This window comes from Schistocerca nitens, chromosome 10, assembly GCF_023898315.1.
Source record: "Schistocerca nitens isolate TAMUIC-IGC-003100 chromosome 10, iqSchNite1.1, whole genome shotgun sequence".
NCBI classification, from domain to species: domain Eukaryota; kingdom Metazoa; phylum Arthropoda; class Insecta; order Orthoptera; family Acrididae; genus Schistocerca; species Schistocerca nitens.
Window position 1 is genome coordinate 45,228,612 of NC_064623.1, and position 23,568 is coordinate 45,252,179.

The 23,568-nt window shown below is 44.0% G+C and overlaps 1 protein-coding gene across 1 annotated transcript in view; it reads left to right on the forward strand.

The window, feature by feature from the left end:
- Positions 1 to 15,909, forward strand: part of LOC126209839 (uncharacterized) — a 98,334-nt gene extending 82,425 nt beyond the window's left edge. The window contains exons 6-7 of the mRNA XM_049938969.1: positions 10,111 to 10,208; positions 15,359 to 15,909. Coding sequence (XP_049794926.1) covers positions 10,111 to 10,208; positions 15,359 to 15,428 — 168 coding nt within the window. The 3' untranslated portion in view covers positions 15,429 to 15,909. The remainder of the gene's footprint in view (positions 1 to 10,110; positions 10,209 to 15,358) is intronic.
- The last annotated feature ends 7,659 nt before the right edge of the window (positions 15,910 to 23,568 follow it).

The window sequence follows — 23,568 nt, forward strand, 5'->3', positions numbered from 1 at the left end:
GTATTTGTATGGAGTGTAGCCATGTATGGAAGTGAAACATGGACGGTAAATAGTTTGGACAAGAAGAGAATAGAAGCTTTCGAAATGTGGTGCTACAGAAGAATGCTGAAGATTACATGGGTAGATCACATAACTAATGAGGAAGTATTGAATAGGATTGGGGAGAAGAGAAGTTTGTGGCACAACTTGACCAGAAGAAGGGATCGGTTGGTAGGACATGTTCTGAGGCATCAAGGGATCACCAATTTAGTATTGGAGGGCATCGTGGAGGGTAAAAATCGTAGGGGGAGACCAAGAGATGAATACACTAAGCAGATTCAGGAGGATGTAGGTTGCAGTAGGTACTGGGAGATGAAGAAGCTTGCACAGGATAGAGTAGCATGGAGAGCTGCATCAGGCCAGTCTCAGGACTGAAGACCACAACAACAACATATCGTTTTATTACATTTATGAACTTTATAACTTTGAGCATTGTTACATTACTTAAACGTTATAAGTTTGAGCATTGTTAAACATCAACCAAAGACTCAATATTTGTATCAAAATGTAGCCGAACGCTGCTGTAAGGATATTGCGGAGACATGGCTTAGCCACAGCCTAGGGGATGTTTCCAGAATGAGATTTTCGCTCTGCAGCGGAGTGTGCGCTGATGTGAAACTTTCAGGAGTGCTAGTTCTGCAAGGTTCGCAGGAGAGATTCTGTAAAGTTTGGAAAGTAGGAGACGAGGTTCTGGCAGAAGTAAAGCTGTGAGGACGGCGGGTGAGTCGTGCTTGGGTAGCTCAGTTGGTAGAGCACTTGCCCGCGAAAGGCAAAGTTCTCGAGTTCGAGTCTCAGTCCGGCACACAGTTTTAATCTGCCAGGAAGTTTCATATCAACGCACACTCTGCTGCAGTGTGAACGAAAAGAGAATTGTAATACGCTGTTAAACATGGATGAGCTGCAGGTGTACAATAAACAAATTTAAATGTCAAATCACATGCGTAGGAATGAACAAAGGTATCTGTGAGTATCTTGTCGAATTTATTAAGTGCCCTGATACGATGTTACGAGAAATTTTTACTACTTCGTTGGCTAAAGAACATTACCAGGCTGGAAGCTACGATTTATAACTGTGAAACGGATGGTGTGTGCAATGCGTTGGAAGATTATCGAAATGTATCAAATGTCAACAAATGGTATTTACAGTCAGCTCCACAGTACTCTGTGCCCAATATAAATTACTGATAGCTTACAAATGAGTTGCTGCGTTGTGTTTAACACTGTTCTGCAATTTGTCTACTGTGAAAATAAGAACACATGAAACATGTGTATACAAGTAAAATTTCTAGACAATCAACAAAAAGACCCACTGTGCCAGACAGACTTAAACCATTCCCTATTGAAGAAATGACTCCTTTAGAAATAGTTAATATGTTTTGTGTACAAAGAAGAAAATAAGAAATGGAAGAAACTGGAGTCAACAAACGAAGACTGGAGTTTATGGCGGAAACAAAAGAAGAACATAAATTGCTTCTGGGTAAAGAGCAGGCCATTGCAGAGATGCAAGCACAGCCTACAAATTACTTTAAACAAAGTGTATGGAAAATTCTGCATACAATTCGGGAATACAATATATTTACATTTACCGTAAACAGCATTGGGAAGTCGTCACACGTGGCTTACAAACTCCACGACAGATGGAGGTAAACTGTTGAACAGATATTTCGTTTATTATTTTAATGCACTCACGAAATATCTGTAGCAGTTTACTTCCGTCTGTCGTGGAGTTTGGACGTCTTAGCCGGTGCGTTCCACGCGGTCGCGAGTTGATGTTCTGCGATAAGTGTGATGCTTCGTGTACGTTCAAATAATTTAATGGTGTTATAAACACATAGTGAAAACGACCGGTGGCTACTAACTTCCCTTGCCATGAACGATCCCCCAGACACTGGAGAGATCATCAGTTCTGCCATTCGTGAGTAATGTTCAGACTCGATGTTGACGGACAAAATGCTTCAGTACCAGCTAAGGAATACGCCACTACTGGAGGATGTATGAATGGATGAAGACACTAACCAGGATGATGTATTGCAAAAGACCCAGTTCTACACTCCGTCGCCTACAGTCGTGCTACAGAAACCGCTAAGTATTGCTGCTAGCACATAAATGACATGGCTATTGCGGGGAGAAATCGTGCACAAACTGGAACAAAATCAGGATTAGTGGGGAACAAACTACTGGATAGCAAAACGTGGACAAAGAAAAGTTTTTCTAAGCAAATATTCCGAAGAGTGACTACAAAAACGAGAGACTGTCAGCAATGTTGACATCTCACTTAGCGAGTAGGAAATACACTCCTGGAAATTGAAATAAGAACACCGTGAATTCATTGTCCCAGGAACGGGAAACTTTATTGACACATTCCTGGGGTCAGATACATCACATGATCACACTGACAGAACCACAGGCACATAGACACAGGCAACAGAGCATGCACAATGTCGGCACTAGTACAGTGTATATCCACCTTTCGCAGCAATGCAGGCTGCTATTCTCCCATGGAGGCGATCGTAGAGATGCTGGATGTAGTCCTGTGGAACGGCTTGCCATGCCATTTCCACCTGGCGCCTCAGCTGGACCAGCGTTCGTGCTGGACGTGCAGACCGCGTGAGACGACGCTTCATCCAGTCCCAAACATGCTCAATGGGGGACAGATCCGGAGATCTTGCTGGCCAGGGTAGTTGACTTACACCTTCTAGAGCACGTTGGGTGGCACGGGATACATGCGGACGTGCATTGTCCTGTTGGAACAGCAAGTTCCCTTTCCGGTCTAGGAATGGTAGAACGATGGGTTCGATGACGGTTTGGATGTACCGTGCACTATTCAGTGTCCCCTCGACGATCACCAGTGGTGTACGGCCAGTGTAGGAGATCGCTCCCCACACCATGACGCCGGGTGTTGGCCCTGTGTGCCTCGGTCGTATGCAGTCCTGATTGTGGCGCTCACCTGCACGGCGCCAAACACGCATACGACCATCATTGGCACCAAGGCAGAAGCGACTCTCATCGCTGAAGACGACACGTCTCCATTCGTCCCTCCATTCACGCCTGTCGCGACACCACTGGAGGCGGGCTGCACGATGTTGGGGCGTGAGCGGAAGACGGCCTAACGGTGTGCGGGACCGTAGCCCAGCTTCATGGAGACGGTTGCGAATGGTCCTCGCCGATACCCCAGGAGCAACAGTGTCCCTAATTTGCTGGGAAGTGGCGGTGCGGTCCCCTACGGCACTGCGTAGGATCCTACGGTCTTGGCGTGCATCCGTGCGTCGCTGCGGTCCGGTCCCAGGTCGACGGGCACGTGCACCTTCCGCCGACCACTGGCGACAACATCGATGTACTGTGGAGACCTCACGCCCCACGTGTTGAGCAATTCGGCGGTACGTCCACCCGGCCTCCCGCATGCCCACTATACGCCCTCGCTCAAAGTCCGTCAACTGCACATACGGTTCACGTCCACGCTGTCGCGGCATGCTACCAGTGTTAAAGACTGCGATGGAGCTCCGTATGCCACGGCAAATTGGCTGACACTGACGGCGGCGGTGCACAAATGCTGCGCAGCTAGCGCCATTCGACGGCCAACACCGCGGTTCCTGGTGTGTCCGCTGTGCCGTGCGTGTGATCATTGCTTGTACAGCCCTCTCGCAGTGTCCGGAGCAAGTACGGTGGGTCTGACAAACCGGTGTCAATGTGTTCTTTTTTCCATTTCCAGGAGTGTATTACATGACAACCAAAGCGTTGGCCCTGATGCTGATAAATTCGTCAAGTATTCACCGCACGTTCTGACTGCTCTTTTACATTCCGTCGCGTCGGATTCAATGGAACACAATATGGAAGATGGCCAACCGGAGGATGACCTACCTCATCTTCTCAATGAACAATTCTGCGAGGAGGTAGGATCCCGCGAAAAGGATCTCCACAGTGGATTAGCACAGGATATGAAAACTGCTCCCGGATAGGGGACCATGTCCTACACTATGTTTAACTGATTCCAGAGGTGGGAAAACGGCTAATGCTCGGATTATATCATCCAGTATGGTTCACTCATACTGACATTCGGGTGCTGAAAATTGATCGCATTGTTCCCCGTTACAAGAGTGTGAAGCAACGGGAAAAAGCCATACCATAAAGGGGAATAACATTATTGTCATGCTTTTACAAAACGTTAGAATGCATGATTAAACACAGATTGGAATCATGGGTGGAACGAGTAGTACGGTTTTAGGAAAGTTCTAGGCCCTTCTGATGCTCTTATCGCTTTAGTTACTGACATCCAGATTTGACTTACATTATTGGCAACAAGGATCTGCAGCCTGTTTATAAGCAGCTTTTAAAACTTATGATTGTGCCCTGCTGCCACGACTAGCGCAGCAGTTGATGAACCTTGCACCGGCCGTTGTGAACGAGCGGCTCTAGTCACTTCAGTCTGGAACCGCGTCACCGCTACGGTCGCAGGTTCGAATCCTGCCTCGGGCATGGCTATGTGTGATGTCCTTAGGTTAGTTAGGTTTAAGTAGTTCTAAGTTCCAGAGGACTAATGACCTCAAATGTTAAGTCCCATAGTGCTCAGAGCCATTTGAACCATTTCATGAACCTTGCCTGTGCAACAGAGCGTTAATTATATGATAAGATGAGCGATACGTTGAGCCCCAGTACATGAGCAAGGATTTGTCACAGGGTTAGATTTTATCGCCGCTGTTATTCAATTTTTATGTTGCTAATGTACATTCACTTTTGTAAACCAATGTCAAAGTGATACAACACGTGATGACCTCTGCTTCTATACTAAAAGCGTGAACCCCATGGAGTGTAACTCCAGTTATCTCTCTGGAAAGATTTCAAGATTGGTTGAATGAGAATTCCTTGGAAATATTACCAGCCAAATCCCCTGCTTGCATATACAAGTGAAATAGATGGCAAGTACCAACAACGATGTTACTGGGTCCTTTTCTTACAGCAGTTGAACAAATTTTCAAATACCTTGGCCACTATATTGACCAGAAGACTACTTGGTCAACGCATCTGAAGTACAAAAATGGCTCTGAGCACTATGGGACTCAACTGCTGAGGTCATTAGTCCCCTAGAACTTAGAACTAGTTAAACCTAACTAACCTAAGGACATCACACACATCCATGCCCGAGGCAGGATTTGAACCTGCGACCGTAGCGGTCTCGCGGTTCCAGACTGCAGCGCCAGAACCGCGCGGCCACTTCGGCCGGCTTCTGAAGTACATCCTACAAAAAGTGAAAGTCCATTAATATCACACATTCAATCAAGTAAGACCTTCGGCACACACACCATCAGATTATTTGACTTGTCGTTCTAACGAAGTAGGCGAGTGTCAGCAATATGTCTCGTGGTCTTATCGTGGCGTGTTTATCTTCTGCCGTTAGGTCAGACGATAGAAATGCCACTTGCACGCTTAGAGTAGCAGACTGACGGTGACCAACTTTAAACAGAACTTGATTAATTTTCACACACATTTATTAAAATAATAACAAGCATAAACATTACGTAACTTGATTCTGGATGCTATTTACAATTGACAATCTGAAGTTCCTTTGGTCTTGGTACGTTAATCTTATTCTCACGTATCTCTGATACTTGACAAAATGTCTATACATTTATCTTCATGTCTATGTACAGGAATATGATAATCTTCTTAGGTGCAGACTGAAACTTGACTATAGACTGGTACAGACTAATGCAGACTGGTACAGACTGGTGCAGACTGGTGGAGACTAATGCAGACAAATGCAGACAAATGCAGACTGACTAATCGGAGGTCTGTACACTCGTTTAATACCTAGCTCGTTCAGGTATCACTGCGCGAGTGTGATCCACGAGGAGAAAAGGTTCTACGTTAGCAGCAATCTCATTGGCTGCGTAATATATTAATACGCAGATCGGCGGAAGCTGAATTTGGTCTGTCTCTAAGGCAGCGCCATCTCGTAGTGCAGAGACGGGCAAGCGCTGCTCCTGTGCTGTTGTGCTTAGCGGGGCGCGCTCTAGTGGGAAAGTTGTGTACGCGCTGACTACGCGGAACTATGTACACAACAGTGCACTATCTATCCGAGTTTGAATAATGGCGGATTGTCATGGCTGAAGGCTTGGCAGAAGCATTTTGGAAACTGCACGACTGCGGTGAGTGTCTTCAACATGTGATGAAACCAAGGTGAAACCACGTCCAGATGTTGTGGGGTTGAGCAGCCACCCATCATTACAGATGTTGGACGTCGTAGGCTGGGCAGACTGGTAAAACAGTACACGCAGCGAGTTGTGGTGAAGCTAACATCAGAGTTTAATGAATAGCAGAGTAAACGTATGTCTGAACAGACAGTGCATGAAACACTCCTAACGATGGGCCTCCACAGTTCACGACCCATGTACGTACCAATGTTAACACCACAACATTGACAATATCTTAATACCACAAAATTGTCAACTACAACTGATATGGGAGCATTGAACGTTGGCACAAAGCGTGATGCATGGTCTGATGAATTCCGGTGCCTTCTTCATCATGCCGATGGAAGGGCGCGAATCAGTTGTCTTCCAGGGGAACCTTGACACCTGTGCTGTGGGACAGAGACAAGCTGGCAGCGGCTTCGTTATGCTCTGGGGTTCAAATGGTTCAAATGGCTCTGAGCACTATGGAACTGCTGAGGTCATTAGTCCCCTAGAACTTAGAACTACTTAAACCTAACTAACCTAAGGACATCACAAACATCCATGCCCGAGGCAGGATTCGAACCTGCGACCGTAGCGGTCTTGCGGTTCCAGACTGCAGCGCCTTTAACTGCACGGCCACTTCGGCCGGCTATGCTCTGGGGGAAGGGGGGCATTTATGTGGGCATTCATGGGTCCAGAGGAGCATGTGCAAAGCACTATGCCGGCTAGGGAGTATCACACAGTGGTTACAGACCACGTGCAACCCTTCAGGACGGTCACGTTTCCCAACAGCAATGGTAACATGACTCAAAGGCCAGGAGTGTGACTGACTGGAACGAAGTACACAGTGGCGAGTTCCAGTTGATGTGCTGGCCCTCCAGCTTGCCAGATGTGAACCCAATTGAACCTATCTGCTATGTGATTGAACATTGCCTCAGAGCTCATCGTCCCAATCTCCAGAATTTACGGGAATTAGAAGACTTGTGTGTGCTAATGTTGTGCCAGCTTCCTCCATCGACCTGCCAAGGCCTCATTGCTTCTATGCCATGATGCGTCGCCGCTGATACCCGTACCAAATGTGGACTTACCGGCTATTAGGTAGGTGGTCATAATGTTGTGGGTGATCAGCTTATGACTTTGTAAGGTATGCTAATCGGGCCATATATGGACTGCAGTTGCATCTGCTATGGGTTGACCATTTATGCTGCTCTACAAACGCTTGGCAGATGGCAATAAAAGGCCATCAGGTACCGCTTGGGTGCTTTGCAGTAAACACCTATGAATATCTTCTTGTTGAAGCTAATGACCCCTTGGTCGAATTCAGAATAAAGTACATTGGATCTAAAGATCTGCTCAAATGTGCACAATTTGTCCAAGATAATTTGTTTTCGAAAATATGGATGTTGGCAGAGAAACGCTTTACTGGTAGATACTGGCTTATAAAGAAACTTTAATCACTCTTTTATGATATTTCACCACTGTGTCACCAAATCGCAACAGTTTCACACCATCCAAGTTGCATGAAAGATTACAAGAATCTGATAACAGATTTAGACGTTCGACTGGCTGCACTTTTTAAGTGGTTGGGAACATGCGCGCCATCTCTACACAGCAATGCAGATGGCGTTGAAAGGATATATTACAGCGAACAGATGAACATAATGCCCACTTCAAGCTCCCTCCGGAAACCCCAGTACTTACAGCGGAGCTCACAGCAACTCTAGAGGCTCATAAATTTGCTGGTGGCCTAGCTATAGATACAATCGTTATTCTGACAGACTCACGATCACCATTACTCCTCATATAGAACCATTTCATCAATAATGCAAAAAATTAATTTATGTACCAAATCACAGACTGTACTGTAACATTACGGTGTCATAACAAGAAAATCACTATGCTGTGGATAAAGTGATACCATGGTATAAGGGGCAACGAAACTCTTGATGCTCATGGTAAGAGTGACGTCCACCACAGGACAAAGGCGTTATAATCATGGTTCTTATTTTCAGACCTGGTGCAAGATGTGTGGCAGCAGATCGGAACCTTACAGAACCCCAGCACCAGCAAAGAGGAATGTATTATGCAGCTATATTACCTGATACGAATATGACCATGGTTATCATGTCCCACCTTCACTTTAACCATGGACGGTTGTCGCTGCGCCTCTGTCTACTACACCTGGCTGAGTCTCCCCCGTGTGACTGTGGCATGGAGAAGGGCGCCATGTTGGGTAATAAATTATCCTAATTAAGTGAGAGTTAAGGATAACAGTGACTGGGGATAGTAGCAACCATCTTAGATTGCCTTATTGTGCTGTAAATTATCCTTATAGGAATACCATGATAACAGATCACCCTAACTGGGTAATATATCAGGAATAAGAATAACTGTCACAAATAAAGCCACTTATTTATCCTCTATCCCACAGGATAACAGTGCACCTTTAATATGTAAGATAACTGAGGTGTAGTAGTGTGGAAATACTGGAACACGTGAGGCAATACTGACCCTACGGCTTATCTTAGAAGCTAGATTAAGGAAAGGCAAACCTACGTTTCTAGCATTTGTAGAGAAAGCTTTTGACAATGTTGACTGGAATACTCTCTTTCAAATTCTGAAGGTGGCAGGGGTAAAATATAGGGAGCGAAAGGCTATTTACAATTTATATAGAAACCAAATGGCAGTTATAAGAGTTGAGGGGCATGAAAGGGAAGCAGTGGTTAGAAAGGGAGTGAGACAGGGTTGTAGCCTCTCCCCGATGTTATTCAATCTGTATATTGAGCAAGCAGTAAAGGAAACAAAAGAAAAATACGGCGTAGGTATTACAATCCATGGAGAAGAAATAAAAACTTTGAGGTTCGCCGATGACGTTGTAAGAGACAGCAAAGGACTTGGAAGAGCAGTTGAACAAATTGGACAGTGTCTTGAAAGGAGGTTATAAGATGAACATCAACAAAAGAAAAACGAGGATAATGGAATGTGGTCGAATTAAGTCGGGTGATGCTGAGGGCATTAGATTAGGAAATGAGACACTTAAAGCTGTAAAGGAGAGTTGCTATTTGGGGAGCAAAATAACTGATGATGGTAGAAGTAGAGAAGATATAAAATGTAGACTGGCAATGGCAAGGAAAGCGTTTCTGAAGAAGAGAAATTTGTTAACATCGAGTATTGATTTAAGCGTCACGAAGTCATTTCTGAAAGTATTTGTATGGAGTGTAGGCATGTATGGAAGTGAAACATGGACGATAGATAGTTTAGACAAGAAGAGAATAGAAGCTTTTGAAATGTGGAGCTGCAGAAGAATGCTGAAGATTAGATGGGTAGATAACATAACTAATGAGGAGCTGTTGAATAGGATTGGGGAGAAGTTTGTGGCACAACTTGACTAGAAGAGGGGATCGGCTGGTAGGACATGTTCTACAAGGGATCACCAATTTAGTATTGGAAGGCAGCGTGGAGGTTAAAAATCGTAGAGGGAGACCAAGAGATGAATACACCAAGCAGATTCAGAAGGATGTAGGTTGCAGTAGGTACTGTGAGATGAAGAAGCTTGCACAGTATAGAGTAGCATGGAGAGCTGCATCAAACCAGTCTCAGGACTGAAGACCACAACAACAGTGTGGAAGGGGAGCACAAGAGATCAATGGGAGCGGGTTGGGGGACACAAATTGTTGAAGAGATAAGGATGACTCACGGTAAATCACTGGGCCAGAATCAGCGTAGCATCCACTTACAGTATCTGATTTTGGTAAGAATCACGTTTCATTAGTTTTGTTCAAATGACTTATCAGTGTATCTCAGGTGAGCTTATTTTTATGACGAGCTACCACCAAAACATGCATTAAATTAAGAAATCAGATCTGTACTACTAATATCAGTTTCTTTTTTTACATTTCAGGGAAGCTCTGCCAAGCTCTTACCATGGTTGATTGTAAAAGCCCTGACGACTGTAGCAGTGATTGTAATAGCTGTTATCGCCTGGTCTGCTGTTTTTTGGTATGAACGTCCTTCCGACACCATTATTATATTTTTTATGTGCGTCATCTACTTGAGTAAGTATACTATTATACTGACTGGTGCAGAAGTCGCTCAGCTCTAGCTGTAGTTATTCATGTTCGTGTTTAATAATTGCCTATGGTGCTGGAAACATCCAAATAATCCATTTTCACAATGCACATAAAACTAATTCAATCTCTTTTATTTACACATATTTTATTTCCTAACTAGCTGAGCATTTATTCCAATCTACCATCAGTCCATCTCCTCCATCAGCCCTCTCTGTCCATCTCATCCTTCACTCCCTGTCTGACCATTTCCCCCACTCCCTCTTTGTTTCTACCTGCCCCACCCCCCTACTGCCCATCTCTCTGTCCTACTCCATTTTCCCCATCTCTCTGTCAATCTGCCCTCCCCCCTCTGTCCATCTTCTCCTGCCCCTTATGTCCCTCTGCTCCCCCTTCTGTTCATCTAATCCTTCCCCTCTAAATCCATTTGGCCTCCCTCTTGCTTTGCCCATCTCTTCTTACCATTCCCTATATTCATCTCCTCCTCTCCCTTCCTTCTGACCACCTCCCACTCAGCCCTCTCTGTCTCCTCCTCTTTCCTTTCTCTGTCCACCTCTTCCTAGCCCTCACTCTGTCCAACACCCCTTTTTTGCCACTTTCCTTTCTCTGTCCCTGTCTCTTCTATCTATCCATCTCCTCCCCTCCCTATTTTTACCCATCTTCTTCTCCCCTCTACTATCTCCATGTTACAATTTTCGCCCCAGTTGGAGGTTGGTTGTTCTTGCCCCCTAGTATTTCTTTCCACACTGTTACCAATACGTGTACCAAATTTGATTTAAATCGATCAGGGGTTGAGGATGAGCTTTTTACCGTCGCTTTTCTCGCGCACACGTACGTCAAATATATATTACATATATTTAACATATTACTAGAAGAAGGGATCGGTTGGTAGGACATGTTCTGAGGCATCAAGGGATCACCAGTTTAGTATTGTAGGGCAGCGTGGAGGGTAAAAATCGTAGAGGGAGACCAAGAGATGAATACACTAAGCAGATTCAGAAGGATATAGGTTGCAGTAGGTACTGGGAGATGAAGAAGCTTGCACAGGATGGAGTAGCACGGAGAGCTGCATCAAACCAATCTCAGGACTGAAGACCACAACGACAACAACATATTTCACATGCGTTTGCACATATATTTAACCTGTATCATTAGCTAATTTCGCCTTGCAGTTTCATTTTGGTGCAGTTCAATGTTTGTGACGTTGTCTATTCTGAACTATGTGCTGTAAAATGTTATAATTTTGCAGGCACATGTAGTGGTATATATGGCAAATGTCTGCGAAATGTGTTGTGAATAGAGTCTGCAGTAAGAAAGGAATAAATGAAAACGTTATGTTGTATCTACTGAACCGAGGCCCACGCGAAAGAAAGGCTGTGATGCGTCCGTCACAGCACAGCAACTATTTCAGACCAGTTTAATTATTCTTTAATACACGTTTAAATGCATACAAGTTCTCTATAGCAAATGGGGAAGCTAAGGCCTTTAGTGGGTACCTTTCTATTGACGACTTGATTTCCTACGGGCCCTTCAAGGAGCTGAGTGTTCGCAAAGTATGGCGGACAAGACGACTAGTTTGATGTCATAAGTTTGTTGCAGACCCGTATTTGTCATGGATCCCGTTCTGAACTTTTGCCGTACAATGGCATAAATTTTCCTGTACATACAGTAGTATATGTGAATACTGTCTGTAAAATGGGTTACGAATGCAGTTAGCTGTAAAGAAGTAGTAAATTATAACGTGATGTTTCTTGCAGCAGTTTTACTCCATGAAAAATGTACTAAGCGATAAAGTGTTTTTCTTTCATCATTTTGTGGGAGTCTCCAGCAAGGGAAGGTTTCGTTAAAATTGGAAATCATGTGTAAAGTTTATTGGAAGTATATTAATGCACTCATTCTAAAATACTAGATGAATAAAGTATTGGTATTTGCGCATTGATAGGTAGGTGATTTTAACCCCCAGCGTTTCGTTCCAGACTGTAAGAGGTCTGTATACGAAGTTTGGTTGAAACCAATCCAGTAGTTAACGTGGAGATGTGGAACACACATGCAACATTAGTTTTGGATCTGATCATGCTTAATGCAAATGTTTTAAATGTGTAGTCAGCCTAACTAATATTACCTTTACTACAGCTGAAATGAATATTTATGACAAAGGGTTAAAGTACAATGTAGCACCAGTCATGAACGGTAGTGCTTAAAAAACATTGTTGCTATTTGTAACATACAAATAGCTCTAGACATAGCCCAGTTAGGAGTCCATGAAAAGGAAAAACAGAATTACTAACAAAGGTGGTAGGATTATTGAAGATCAAATAAAATATAAGAAATAGGTGGATAATAATAAGACCCAAAATAATCTTATCATAAGTGGAATTAACGAGAAATTAACACTAGACAAATCTATTGCCCTGAAAGCAGATAAAGATGCTAGTGCAGTCATTATAAATGAGAATGATTATGTTACTAAGGTAAAACGCTTTATTACTACTAATAGTATTACGAAATAAAATAGAGGTCCTACCAATAGATTTAATGCTTTAATCAGCAAAGCTTTAAATAGTGTAATTTCATCCTTACAGAGAGGGAGGTTAATGAATGTTTGCTTGTGAACTCACTACCAACCACACTCCATGCTCAACCTCCTTAAGACCAGATATACTACACATCCTGTAGTTAATTATATTAATAGTCCTGCATACAGAATGAGTAAGAAACCTCACGCCCTAATAAAAAAAATATTACACTTTTCAAACAGACTATGAAGTTCAAAATGCCACTGATGCAGCGTTACCCGGATTAAAGATATACCTATATCTAGGGAAGGAAAATTTATACGATTTGATGTATTAAATCTTCTCGCCAGTGTTCTAATAATAGACATTATAAAAAGAACTTACTCAAAGACAAAAAATAGGAATAGCCGAAATTGAGAAAACTATTTAGTTGTTACAACTGACCTTATCTTTCTATTATTTAAATTCCAAGATGAGATATATACACATGAGATGGTGCTGCAATGGCAGTTGTATTGTTAACAGACTGGCAGATATTTTTATAAGTCGTACACATTTTTTCTCTAGTCATCACCAAAAGTCTCACCATCAGGTCGCAAAGGAGCATTATGACTCTGTACCACACAGGACCAGAGCAAGTAAATGGCATTCTCCACCAGGATTTTGACCACCTCTCGTCATGCCCTAAATTAAGAAACTTCCTATCCATTATAATTCCCACCCCCTCCCACAGTGCTATTCCACCATCCACTGAAGAACCTACACAACATCCTTTTCTTTCCCTACTCCACACCTGATCGCAGGCCTTTGCCTCATCGCTACTGTCCCTGTAATAGACCAAGATGCAAGATCTAGCTTGTGCATCTTCCCACCACCGCCTACTCTGGTCTGGTCATAAGCATCACTCATCCCAAAAAAGGCAGGGCTACCTGTGAATGCACTCATGTGGTCTACAAGCTCAGCTGCAATCACTGTGCTGCATTCTACGTGGGCATGACAACCAAGAAGCTGTCTGTCCACATGAATGGCAAACTGTGTTCAAGAAACAGCTGGATCACCCAGTTGCTGAGAACACTGCGCAACATAATTTCCTCACTTCAGCGACTGCTTCACAGCCTGTGCCAGCTGGTCCTCCCTGCCATCTTTTCTTAAATGCGCATGTAGAGACTCTCCCTGCTATGTTCCCATAATCCCACTGGCCTCAACTTTCGTTGGTCATTATCCTTCATCCACCTATCCCCTTCCTGTCACCACTCTGGCACTATTCCACCACTGTAACCTCTGTTCTCTTTACTTCTCTGTTTTTCCACTACCCTTCCTCCCTCTATCTAACCTCCTTTCTGCACCTGCCTGGTTTATGCCTCACCACCACATCCTTGTATGCTCCCACAAGCAGCACTTTACTGTCCCCCACCCCTACCCTGCTATCCCTACCCCTCCCCACATCAGGCACCTCCTTACCCTCGCCACCCAGATGTTTCTCCCATCATGCACAGATGATCGCATTCTGGCCTCAGCTCCTAGGCACAGTGGTCATGTGCCTGTGAGTTGTGTGTGTGTGTGGGGGGGGGGGGGGGTGGCGGGGGGTTGTGTCATCTACTTCTTCAGAAGACCACCTTTTAACTGACAGCTTACTTATTTAGCAGTGTTCTTGCCATGCCTTTCTCCAACTCACCATCTCCATTATATGGTGAGTAGCAGTCTTTGCTTTTATAATGTTGTCATTATTCTATTCTGGATTTTCCGTTGTTTGATTTCAAAAGTTAACAATAGACACAGTACAAAATGCAGAACCTCCAGAAATTTAAAACTAAGTGAAGTGACGCCTTATTAGTCGTACCTTGTACAAATGAACTGAATTGTTGAATCATACTATTAAACAGACTGCTGTGAATGAACCTCCATACATACTTCACACAGTAACTGCAAACCTGGAATACGTGTGTAACTCTTGCTGCCGGCCGTTGTGATCGAGCGGTTCTAAGCGCTTCAGTCGGGAACCGTGCTGCTGCTACGGTCGCAGGTTTGAATGCTGCCTCGGATATGGACGTGTGTGATGTCCTTAGGTTAGTTCTAAGACTGATGACCTCAGATGTTAAGTCCCATAGTCCTTAGAGAAATTTGAACCATTTTTGTAACTCTTGCTGAGCTGTCAGTAGGAAGTAAACAGTAGTTACATAGAACAACTGAAGAGGCAACGGCCTCTTCCAAAGTAGTGGTTTTCTTTCTAATGCAGTTGAATAAATATAGCTATCAGAAACATGAATAACATTAAATAGTATAGCAAAACAGTACCGTTAATACAGCATACGGGTTAAATTCCTACAGTTTGTCTTTATTGTGTTAAGGTATCCCTGAAGGTGCTGATACGTGATAGGATGTGCAGGACATATCGAACGTATGATTTGACATTCTGCTGAACGGTATAGTGTATTTCTGGCTAAACAAAACCTTTCATTTTCTCATATCTGGCTCTTCTATTTTATTTTTCAGTAATGCCCCATTACATTTGAAATGTTTAACATCTGCCTACAGCCTCTGTGTATTTCTCACTTTTCTCTGCCAGTGCCCAACGTGTTCTTCCTGCGAGTCGTGTACAGCTACTACTGGACGCTCCGAAAGAGACAAGAATCTGACAGGCTGGTACCTCATAGAGTGAATGTATAGATGTGAAGTGAAATCGTCGCTGTTGGCAGTTTGAATCATCACTACTTCTATGGAACATTTAGCTCATGGACATTTAGCTTTGGACATCCGTGAATGTTGAAGGAAGAAAGGTTGTCGTTATTATTTTTTGATTTTGACAGGGAATCTTGTATCCAGGTACTACAGTTACTGCGAACAGTGTCTGCACTTTATATCTCTGACTGAACTTACTGCTTCTGTTTTCATAAACAGAGCATTTCATGAATAATTCGAGAGACTACTAAAGTGTACAAGAATCCATTTTGCAGTGTTTCGCTTGGAACGAACTTTGTATATATAACCTTCAACTGTTGATTCTAGCAAAGCATAGTTCAGTGTTTGCTATTCAATGTTGTTCGATAAAAGATACACATTTATTTTCATTATGTGCATTTCCGCCATTCAATTTCAATTTTTGTAACTCAGTGATCTTCATCCCATGTTGTGTAATCTGTAGATAACAAAATAAGACTATTTGACTGTATGATGTTGTTAACTGCAGATTAATGGTTGAATGTATTTTCATTGAAATTATTAAATGAAAATGTTCTATTCCGCTAATTTGCTAATTTTCTTCTATAATTGAGTCCCTGTCATGAAATTACTGTCATCTGTCAGACAGTACAACAGAAGGAACTGGCAAAAAATTACGGTGTTTGCACAAGATAAGCTATTTTATCTTCAAGTTAACAGTACTGTACCTCAATAATAAAACCAATCAAGCACCTGTCAGCAATTTTAGATTATAAAACATCGGCATTTAGGATTTACAATGGCTTATACCAAGGATCCCCTATGTAAATCATCATATTCTATCAAAGAAGTAATACTTTTTTAAAAATTTCTGTGTATAGTCATCTGGTGTAAGAAGTAGATTAAAGAACGTTAAATCATTCAGTTAATTCACACATTATTTACATTGGAAGAAATTATAAGGTTTGATCAAGAATCAAGGATCTTCTATTGCTGTTGTTCTATATATCTTGTCTGAACTTGGTTTAACTTTGAACCATGAAAAATCTTTGGTATAAATCTTTGGTAAATGGGGTACACCAACAATAAAGTTAACAGTTCTTTATGTGAAAACGAGGAGGTTGAACTAATTCTGATGTAAGAGAGTTGCCTAGTTTTGGTACACATAAAATAACACAGGCATTTCTTCAGTAAGGCACAACACAATCACTGTACAAAATAAAGAATTTTGAATTATTAATATTAAAAGAAATACAAGGCTAACAATGCCCTTTATTGGCGAAAAACCCACGCGTTTGACACAAGAAGAGCATCATCAGGCTATCTCGTGCGATGTGGGTCGCCACACACAACAGCACAGAGTAAGACCACCCTCACAAAACTTTAAATATAGCCACAGAACAAACTGCCGGGGACATGTTTACAATTTTGTGAGAGTGGTCTTACTCCGCATTGTTATGTGTGATGACCCACATCGCACGTCATAACCTGATGACGCTACAAGCGGGTAAAACGCGTTGTTTCTCAGCCAATAAGAGCATTCTCCAACCCACGACTGTCCTCTAATATTTATCACAACAGAACGTTGCTGTAGCACCTCGCCGCAATGGATTGGAATAAATTTTAAGATTTAAAATTACTTATGGCGTTTTAGCTCTGCTGCAGAGGTAAACTGACGATGAATAGAAACTCTTTAATTTGTACGAAATGTAAGTTTCCGGAATAACTGGCTTGGTGTCTTTATTTTCGCGACCGTGTCAGCATCGAATATTTCAAGTGTGCCAGTTTTGCTCGCACCAGCAAATCCGACTTCGTAAATTAAACAGCAGGCACGTTCTCAATAATTACTACAATTCTCTTAGTGAGACAGCCGTGATGATGGCCGCATACTCGAATTCTTATATTCAGTCTCACAGGAACTTCCACAGTAAAACCAGTCTGTAACATACCAAGAGTATTAATGGTACAAAATAAAACAATACACCACAACACTGGAACAAAAATGAGTAATTATTCTCACCTAAAGAAACCTACATGTGTCTTAACAGATTGTGGTTATCAGAAGAAAAGGTGAAGAGGGGAGCACAAAAAGACGGATATTGTTTTACAGCGACAACATTTTCTAAACTGATTACTTCAGACTTTACGCATTATGAACTGCATGTCTCTCACACCTGTGTCTATTGATCACAAACAACACATTAGTAGTCAGACAATTATATTTGCTCTACAATAAAATACTTTTATTAAAGCAAAACAGGGGATAAATTACAAATATGTCGTTATAGCGTACTCACCTATATGTTTATTTAAGTCTAACAAATGACTCACCACACATTTAGGCTTTGGTGTAATTTTTTCTCTACAACACGCTTTAAAATAATATATATATCTAAGATTCACATATACATAGAAGAAGGCAAAACAATCTACACTACTCTATAGTAACTCCGAATTTGCGTCATAAAAGACTAACGTAGACAGGCATAGTACTCTTTTATAATCAGCCTCCGAAAATAAAAAATAAAATTTCTGGTACACTGTAGAAACGTTAAGCTAGAGATTAATGTGATTTATACTATACACTTAAATGTGCATAAGAAGTGAGTTCCGGAACAGAGGTAAGCAGTCAATTGATAGGATACAGATGGAAACATTGTGGAAAGTTCCAAATATAATCGGGGGGCAACAGATACTTACTGGTTCTGAAGGTGTATGAGATAACTAAGTGTTCTTAAAAAAACTAAAGGTACATGAATAAACATAAACCCTATGAATGACCATGAATTTCATTTAGTGGTGTGGAGAGAAGTGTCATACGCAAATCAGACTTTGTCAGAAAAGATGAATGTATAAAATACAAGCCGGTGGAAGGTTCTCGTCTGCTGCTTCTTCAAACGGAAGGAACGATGTATGAATGCTATTTGAATGGCACAATTCACAGCATAACATTTTCAGATACTGGGATATGTAAACGGGCAGAATACGGCACTCGGTCAGCAACACCTATATAAGACAACAAGTGTCTGGCAAGTTGTTATATCGGTTACTGCTGCTACAATGACAAGTTATGAATATCTGAGTGAGTTTGAACGTGGTGCTATAGACGGCGCACGAGCGATGGGACACAGCACCTCAGAGGTCGCGATGAAGTGGGGCTTTTCCCGTACGACCAAATTCACGAGAGTACCGTGAACATCAGGAATACGCTAAAACATAAAATCACCGACACTGTTGCGGCCGGAAACAGATCCTTCATGATCGGGACCAACGACGTGTAAAGATAATCGTTCAGCGTGACAGAAATCCAACCCATCCGCAAATTGCTGCAGATTTCAGTGCTGGGCCATCAACACGTGTCAGTGTGTGAACCATTCAACGAAACATCACCGATATGGCCTTTCGGAGCCAAAAGCCCACTCCTGTACCCTTGATGACCACATGCCTCGCTTGGGCCCGTCAACACCGACGTTGGAATCTTGATAACTGGAAACATGTTGCCTGGTCTGACAAGTCTAGTTTCAAATTGTGTAGTGAGGGTGGACGTGTACGGGTATGGAGACAACCTCATGATTCCATGGACCCTGCATGTGACTGTTCAAGCTGGTGGAGGCCCTATAATGGTGTGGGATATGTGCAGCTGGAGTGATGTGGGAGCCCTGATGCGCCTAGAGACGAAGCTGACAGGTGACACGGACGTAAGCGTCCTGTCTCATCACTTGCATCCGTTCATGTCCATTGTGCATTCCGACGAACAATTGTCCGGCAGGACAATGCGACCCCCAGAATTGCTACAGAGTGACTCCAGGAACACTCTTCTGAGATTAATCACTTCCGCTGCCCACCAAACTCCCCAGCCATGAACATTATTGAGCATATCTGGGATGCCTTGCAACGTGCTGTTCAGAAGAGATCTCCATCGGCTAGTACTCTCACGGATTTGAGGACAGCCCTGCAGGATTCATGGTGTCAAGTCCCTCCAGCACTACTTCAGACATTAGTCGAGTCCGTACCACGTCGAGTTGCAGTACTTCTGCAAGCTCGCGGGAGCCCTGCACGTTATTAGGCAGGTGTACTTTGGGTCTTCAGTGTATTAAACACGTAACTCAACAAAAAAGTACTTATTACTAACTATCTGTACTTGTCAGTTACTTGCATGCGATTGTTTTTCTGCAATGAGCCTTGAATACTTCCTACTCCGGATTTTGATCAGATTGTTAAAATGGTGGCTGTTCTACACTCCTGGAAATTGAAATAAGAACACCGTGAATTCATTGTCCCAGGAAGGGGAAACTTTATTGACACATTCCTGGGGTCAGATACATCACATGATCACACTGACAGAACCACAGGCACATAGACACAGGCAACAGAAAAAATGGTTCAAATGGCTCTGAGCACTATGGGACTCAACTGCTGTGGTCATAAGTCCCCTAGAACTTAGAACTACTTAAACCTAACCAACCTAAGGACAGCACACAACACCCAGCCATCACGAGGCAGAGAAAATCCCTGACCCCGCCGGGAATCGAACCCGGGAACCCGGGCGTGGGAAGCGAGAACGCTACCGCACGACCACGAGATGCGGGCAGGCAACAGAGCATGCACAATGTCGGCACTAGTACAGTGTATATCCACCTTTCGCAGCAATGCAGGCTGCTATTCTCCCATGGAGACGATCGTAGAGATGCTGGATGTAGTCCTGTGGAACGGCTTGCCATGCCATTTCCACCTGGCGCCTCAGTTGGACCAGCGTTCGTGCCGGACGTGCAGACCGCGTGAGACGACGCTTCATCCAGTCCCAAACATGCTTAATGGGGGACAGATCCGGAGATCTTGCTGGCCAGGGTAGTTGACTCACACCTTCTAGAGCACGTTGGGTGGCACGGGATACATGCGGACGTGCATTGTCCTGTTGGAACAGCAAGTTCCCTTGCCGGTCTAGGAATGGTAGAACGATGGGTTCGATGACGGTTTGGATGTACCGTGCACTATGCAGTGTCCCCTCGACGATCACCAGTGGTGTACGGCCAGTGTAGGACATCGCTCCCCACACCATGATGCCGGGTGTTGGCCCTGTGTGCCTCGGTCGTATGCAGTCCTGATTGTGGCGCTCACCTGCACGGCGCCAAACACGCATACGACCATCATTGGCACCAAGGCAGAAGCGACTCTCATCGCTGAAGACGACACGTCTCCATTCGTCCCTCCATTCACGCCTGTCGCGACACCACTGGAGGCGGGCTGCACGATGTTGGGGCGTGAGCGGAAGACGGCCTAACGGTGTGCGGGACCGTAGCCCAGCTTCATGTAGACGGTTGCGAATGGTCCTCGCCGATACCCCAGGAGCAACAGTGTCCCTAATTTGCTGGGAAGTGGCGGTGCGGTCCCCTACGGCACTGCGTAGGATCCTACGGTCTTGGCGTGCATCCGTGCGTCGCTGCGGTCCGGTCCCAGGTCGACGGGCACGTGCACCTTCCGCCGACCACTGGCGACAACATCGATGTACTGTGGAGACCTCACGCCCCACGTGTTGAGCAATTCGGCGGTACGTCCACCCGGCCTCCCGCATGCCCACTATACGCCCTCGCTCAAAGTCCGTCAACTGCACATACGGTTCACGTCCACGCTGTCGCGGCATGCTACCAGTGTTAAAGACTGCGATGGAGCTCCGTATGCCACGGCAAAATGGCTGACACTGACGGCGGCGGTGCACAAATGCTGCGCAGCTAGCGCCATTCGACGGCCAACACCGCGGTTCCTGGTGTGTCCGCTGTGCCGTGCGTGTGATCATTGCTTGTACAGCCCTCTCGCAGTGTCCGGAGCAAGTATGGTGGGTCTGACACACCGGTGTCAATGTGTTCTTTTTTCCATTTCCGTAATGTAGTTTCACGCTGGAATGGAGTGGGCAGCTTCCTGTTGACTGCAGCTGTTTATTGGTTCGGAACTTAAGCCGCGCAACGTTTGCTTTTCGCCTGCAAGTGCTCACTCACCTACCTATCCAAGTACCTGTCCATAGAGCCTGGATCCTGCCAGTACCTGTCTGTCTTGACTCGTGCTTCGCTGTTTCAGGTGGTTGAACATTTACCTGTGAAAGCTGAAGATAGGGAGACATTCGAACTATGCACTTTTCAGTGTTTTTACTCACTGTTGACATCGTTATAATATAATGAAATGGTTTTGCACAGCTCGCAAGCCGAATAATGCGATAAACCAATTTATTATACAGGGTTTTACAAAAAGGTACGGCCAAACTTTCAGGAAACATTCCTCACACACAAATACAGAAAAGATGTTATGTGGACATGTGTCCGGAAACGCTTAATTTCCCTGTTAGAGCCCATTTTAGTTTCGTCAGTATGTACTGTACTTCCTCGATTCTCCGCCAGTTGGCCCAATTGAAGGAAGGTAATGTTGACTTCGGTGCTTGTGTTGACACGCGACTCTACAGTACTAGCATCAAGCACATCAGTACGTAGCATCAACAGGTTAGTGTTCATCATGAACGTGGTTTTGCAGTCAGTGCAATGTTTACAAATGCGGAGTTGGCAGATGCCCATTTGATGTATGGATTAGCACGCGGCAATAGCCGTGGCGCGGTACGTTTGTATCGAGACATATTTCCAGAACGAAGGTGTCCCGACAGGAAGACGTTCGAAGCAATTGATCGGCGTCTTAGGAAGCACGGAACATTCCAGCCTATGACTCGCGACTGGGGAAGACCTAGAACGACGAGGACACCTGCAATGGACGAGGCAATTCTTCGTGCAGTTGACGATAACCCTAATGTCAGCGTCAGAGAAGTTGCTGCTGTACAAGGTAACGTTGACCACGCCACTGTATGGGAGAACCAGTTGTTTCCGTACCATGTACAGCGTGTGCAGGCACTATCAGCAGCTGATTGGCCTCCACGGGTACACTTCTGCGAATGGTTCATCCAACAATGTGTCAATCCTCGTTTCAGTGCAAATGTTCTCTTTACGGGTGAGGCTTCATACCAACGTGATCAAATGGTAAACTTTCACAATCAACATGTGTGGGCTGACGAGAATCCGCACGCAATTGTGCAATCACGTCATCAACACAAATTTTCTGTGAACGTTTGGGCAGGAATTGTTGGTGATGTCTTGATCGTGCCCCATGTTCTTCCACCTACGCTCAATGGAGCACGTTATCATGATTTCATACGGGATACTCTACCTGTGCTGCTAGGACATGTGCCTTTACAACTACAACACAACATGTGGATCATGCACGATTGAGCTCCTGCACATTTCAGTCGAAGTGTTCGTACGCAGCAACAGATTCGGTGACCGATGGATTGGTAGAGGCGGACCAATTCCATGGCCTCCACGCTCTCCTGACCTCAACCCTCTTGACTTTCATTTATGGGGGCATTTGAAAGCTCTTGTCTACGCAACCCCGGCACCAAATGTACAGACTCTTCGTGCTCGTATTGTGAACGGCCGTGATACAATACGCCATTCTCCAGGGCTGCATCAGCGCATCAGGGATCCCATGCGACGGAGGGTGGATGCATGTATCCTCGCTAACGGAGAACATTTTGAACATTTCCTGTAACAAAGTGTTTGGCGTCACGCTGGTACGTTCTGTTGCTGTGTGTTTCCATTCCATGATTAATGTGATTTGAAGAGAAGTAATAAAATGAACTCTAACATGGAAAGTAAGCATTTCCGGACACATGTCCTCATAACAAATTTTCTTTCGTTGTTTGTGAGGAATGTTTCCTGAAAGTTTGGCAGTACCTTTTTGTAACACCCTGTATAACTTTTCAACTATAACCTGTTTACCATTTTTACCTGTAAATACAGAGTTTTTAATTCTTTTACTGTTCATTGTATATTAGATGATACATGCACAGACAGCAAAATTACATCACTGTAACCCAACACATCTGTGTTTAATGTGTTAAACATAGTAACTCTTCATTTCATTCTTTTTCTGTTCTGGTTTTATGCTTTTTACTATAACCGTTGCCTGCTTTGTGTGTGGTATTCTAATAGCGTTCTTAGTGATGTGTGTGCTGGTGCTTGAAAATGGCTGTACAGGCAAAACATCAGTGCACAAAATAAAATTTTAAATGAATACAACAACTGT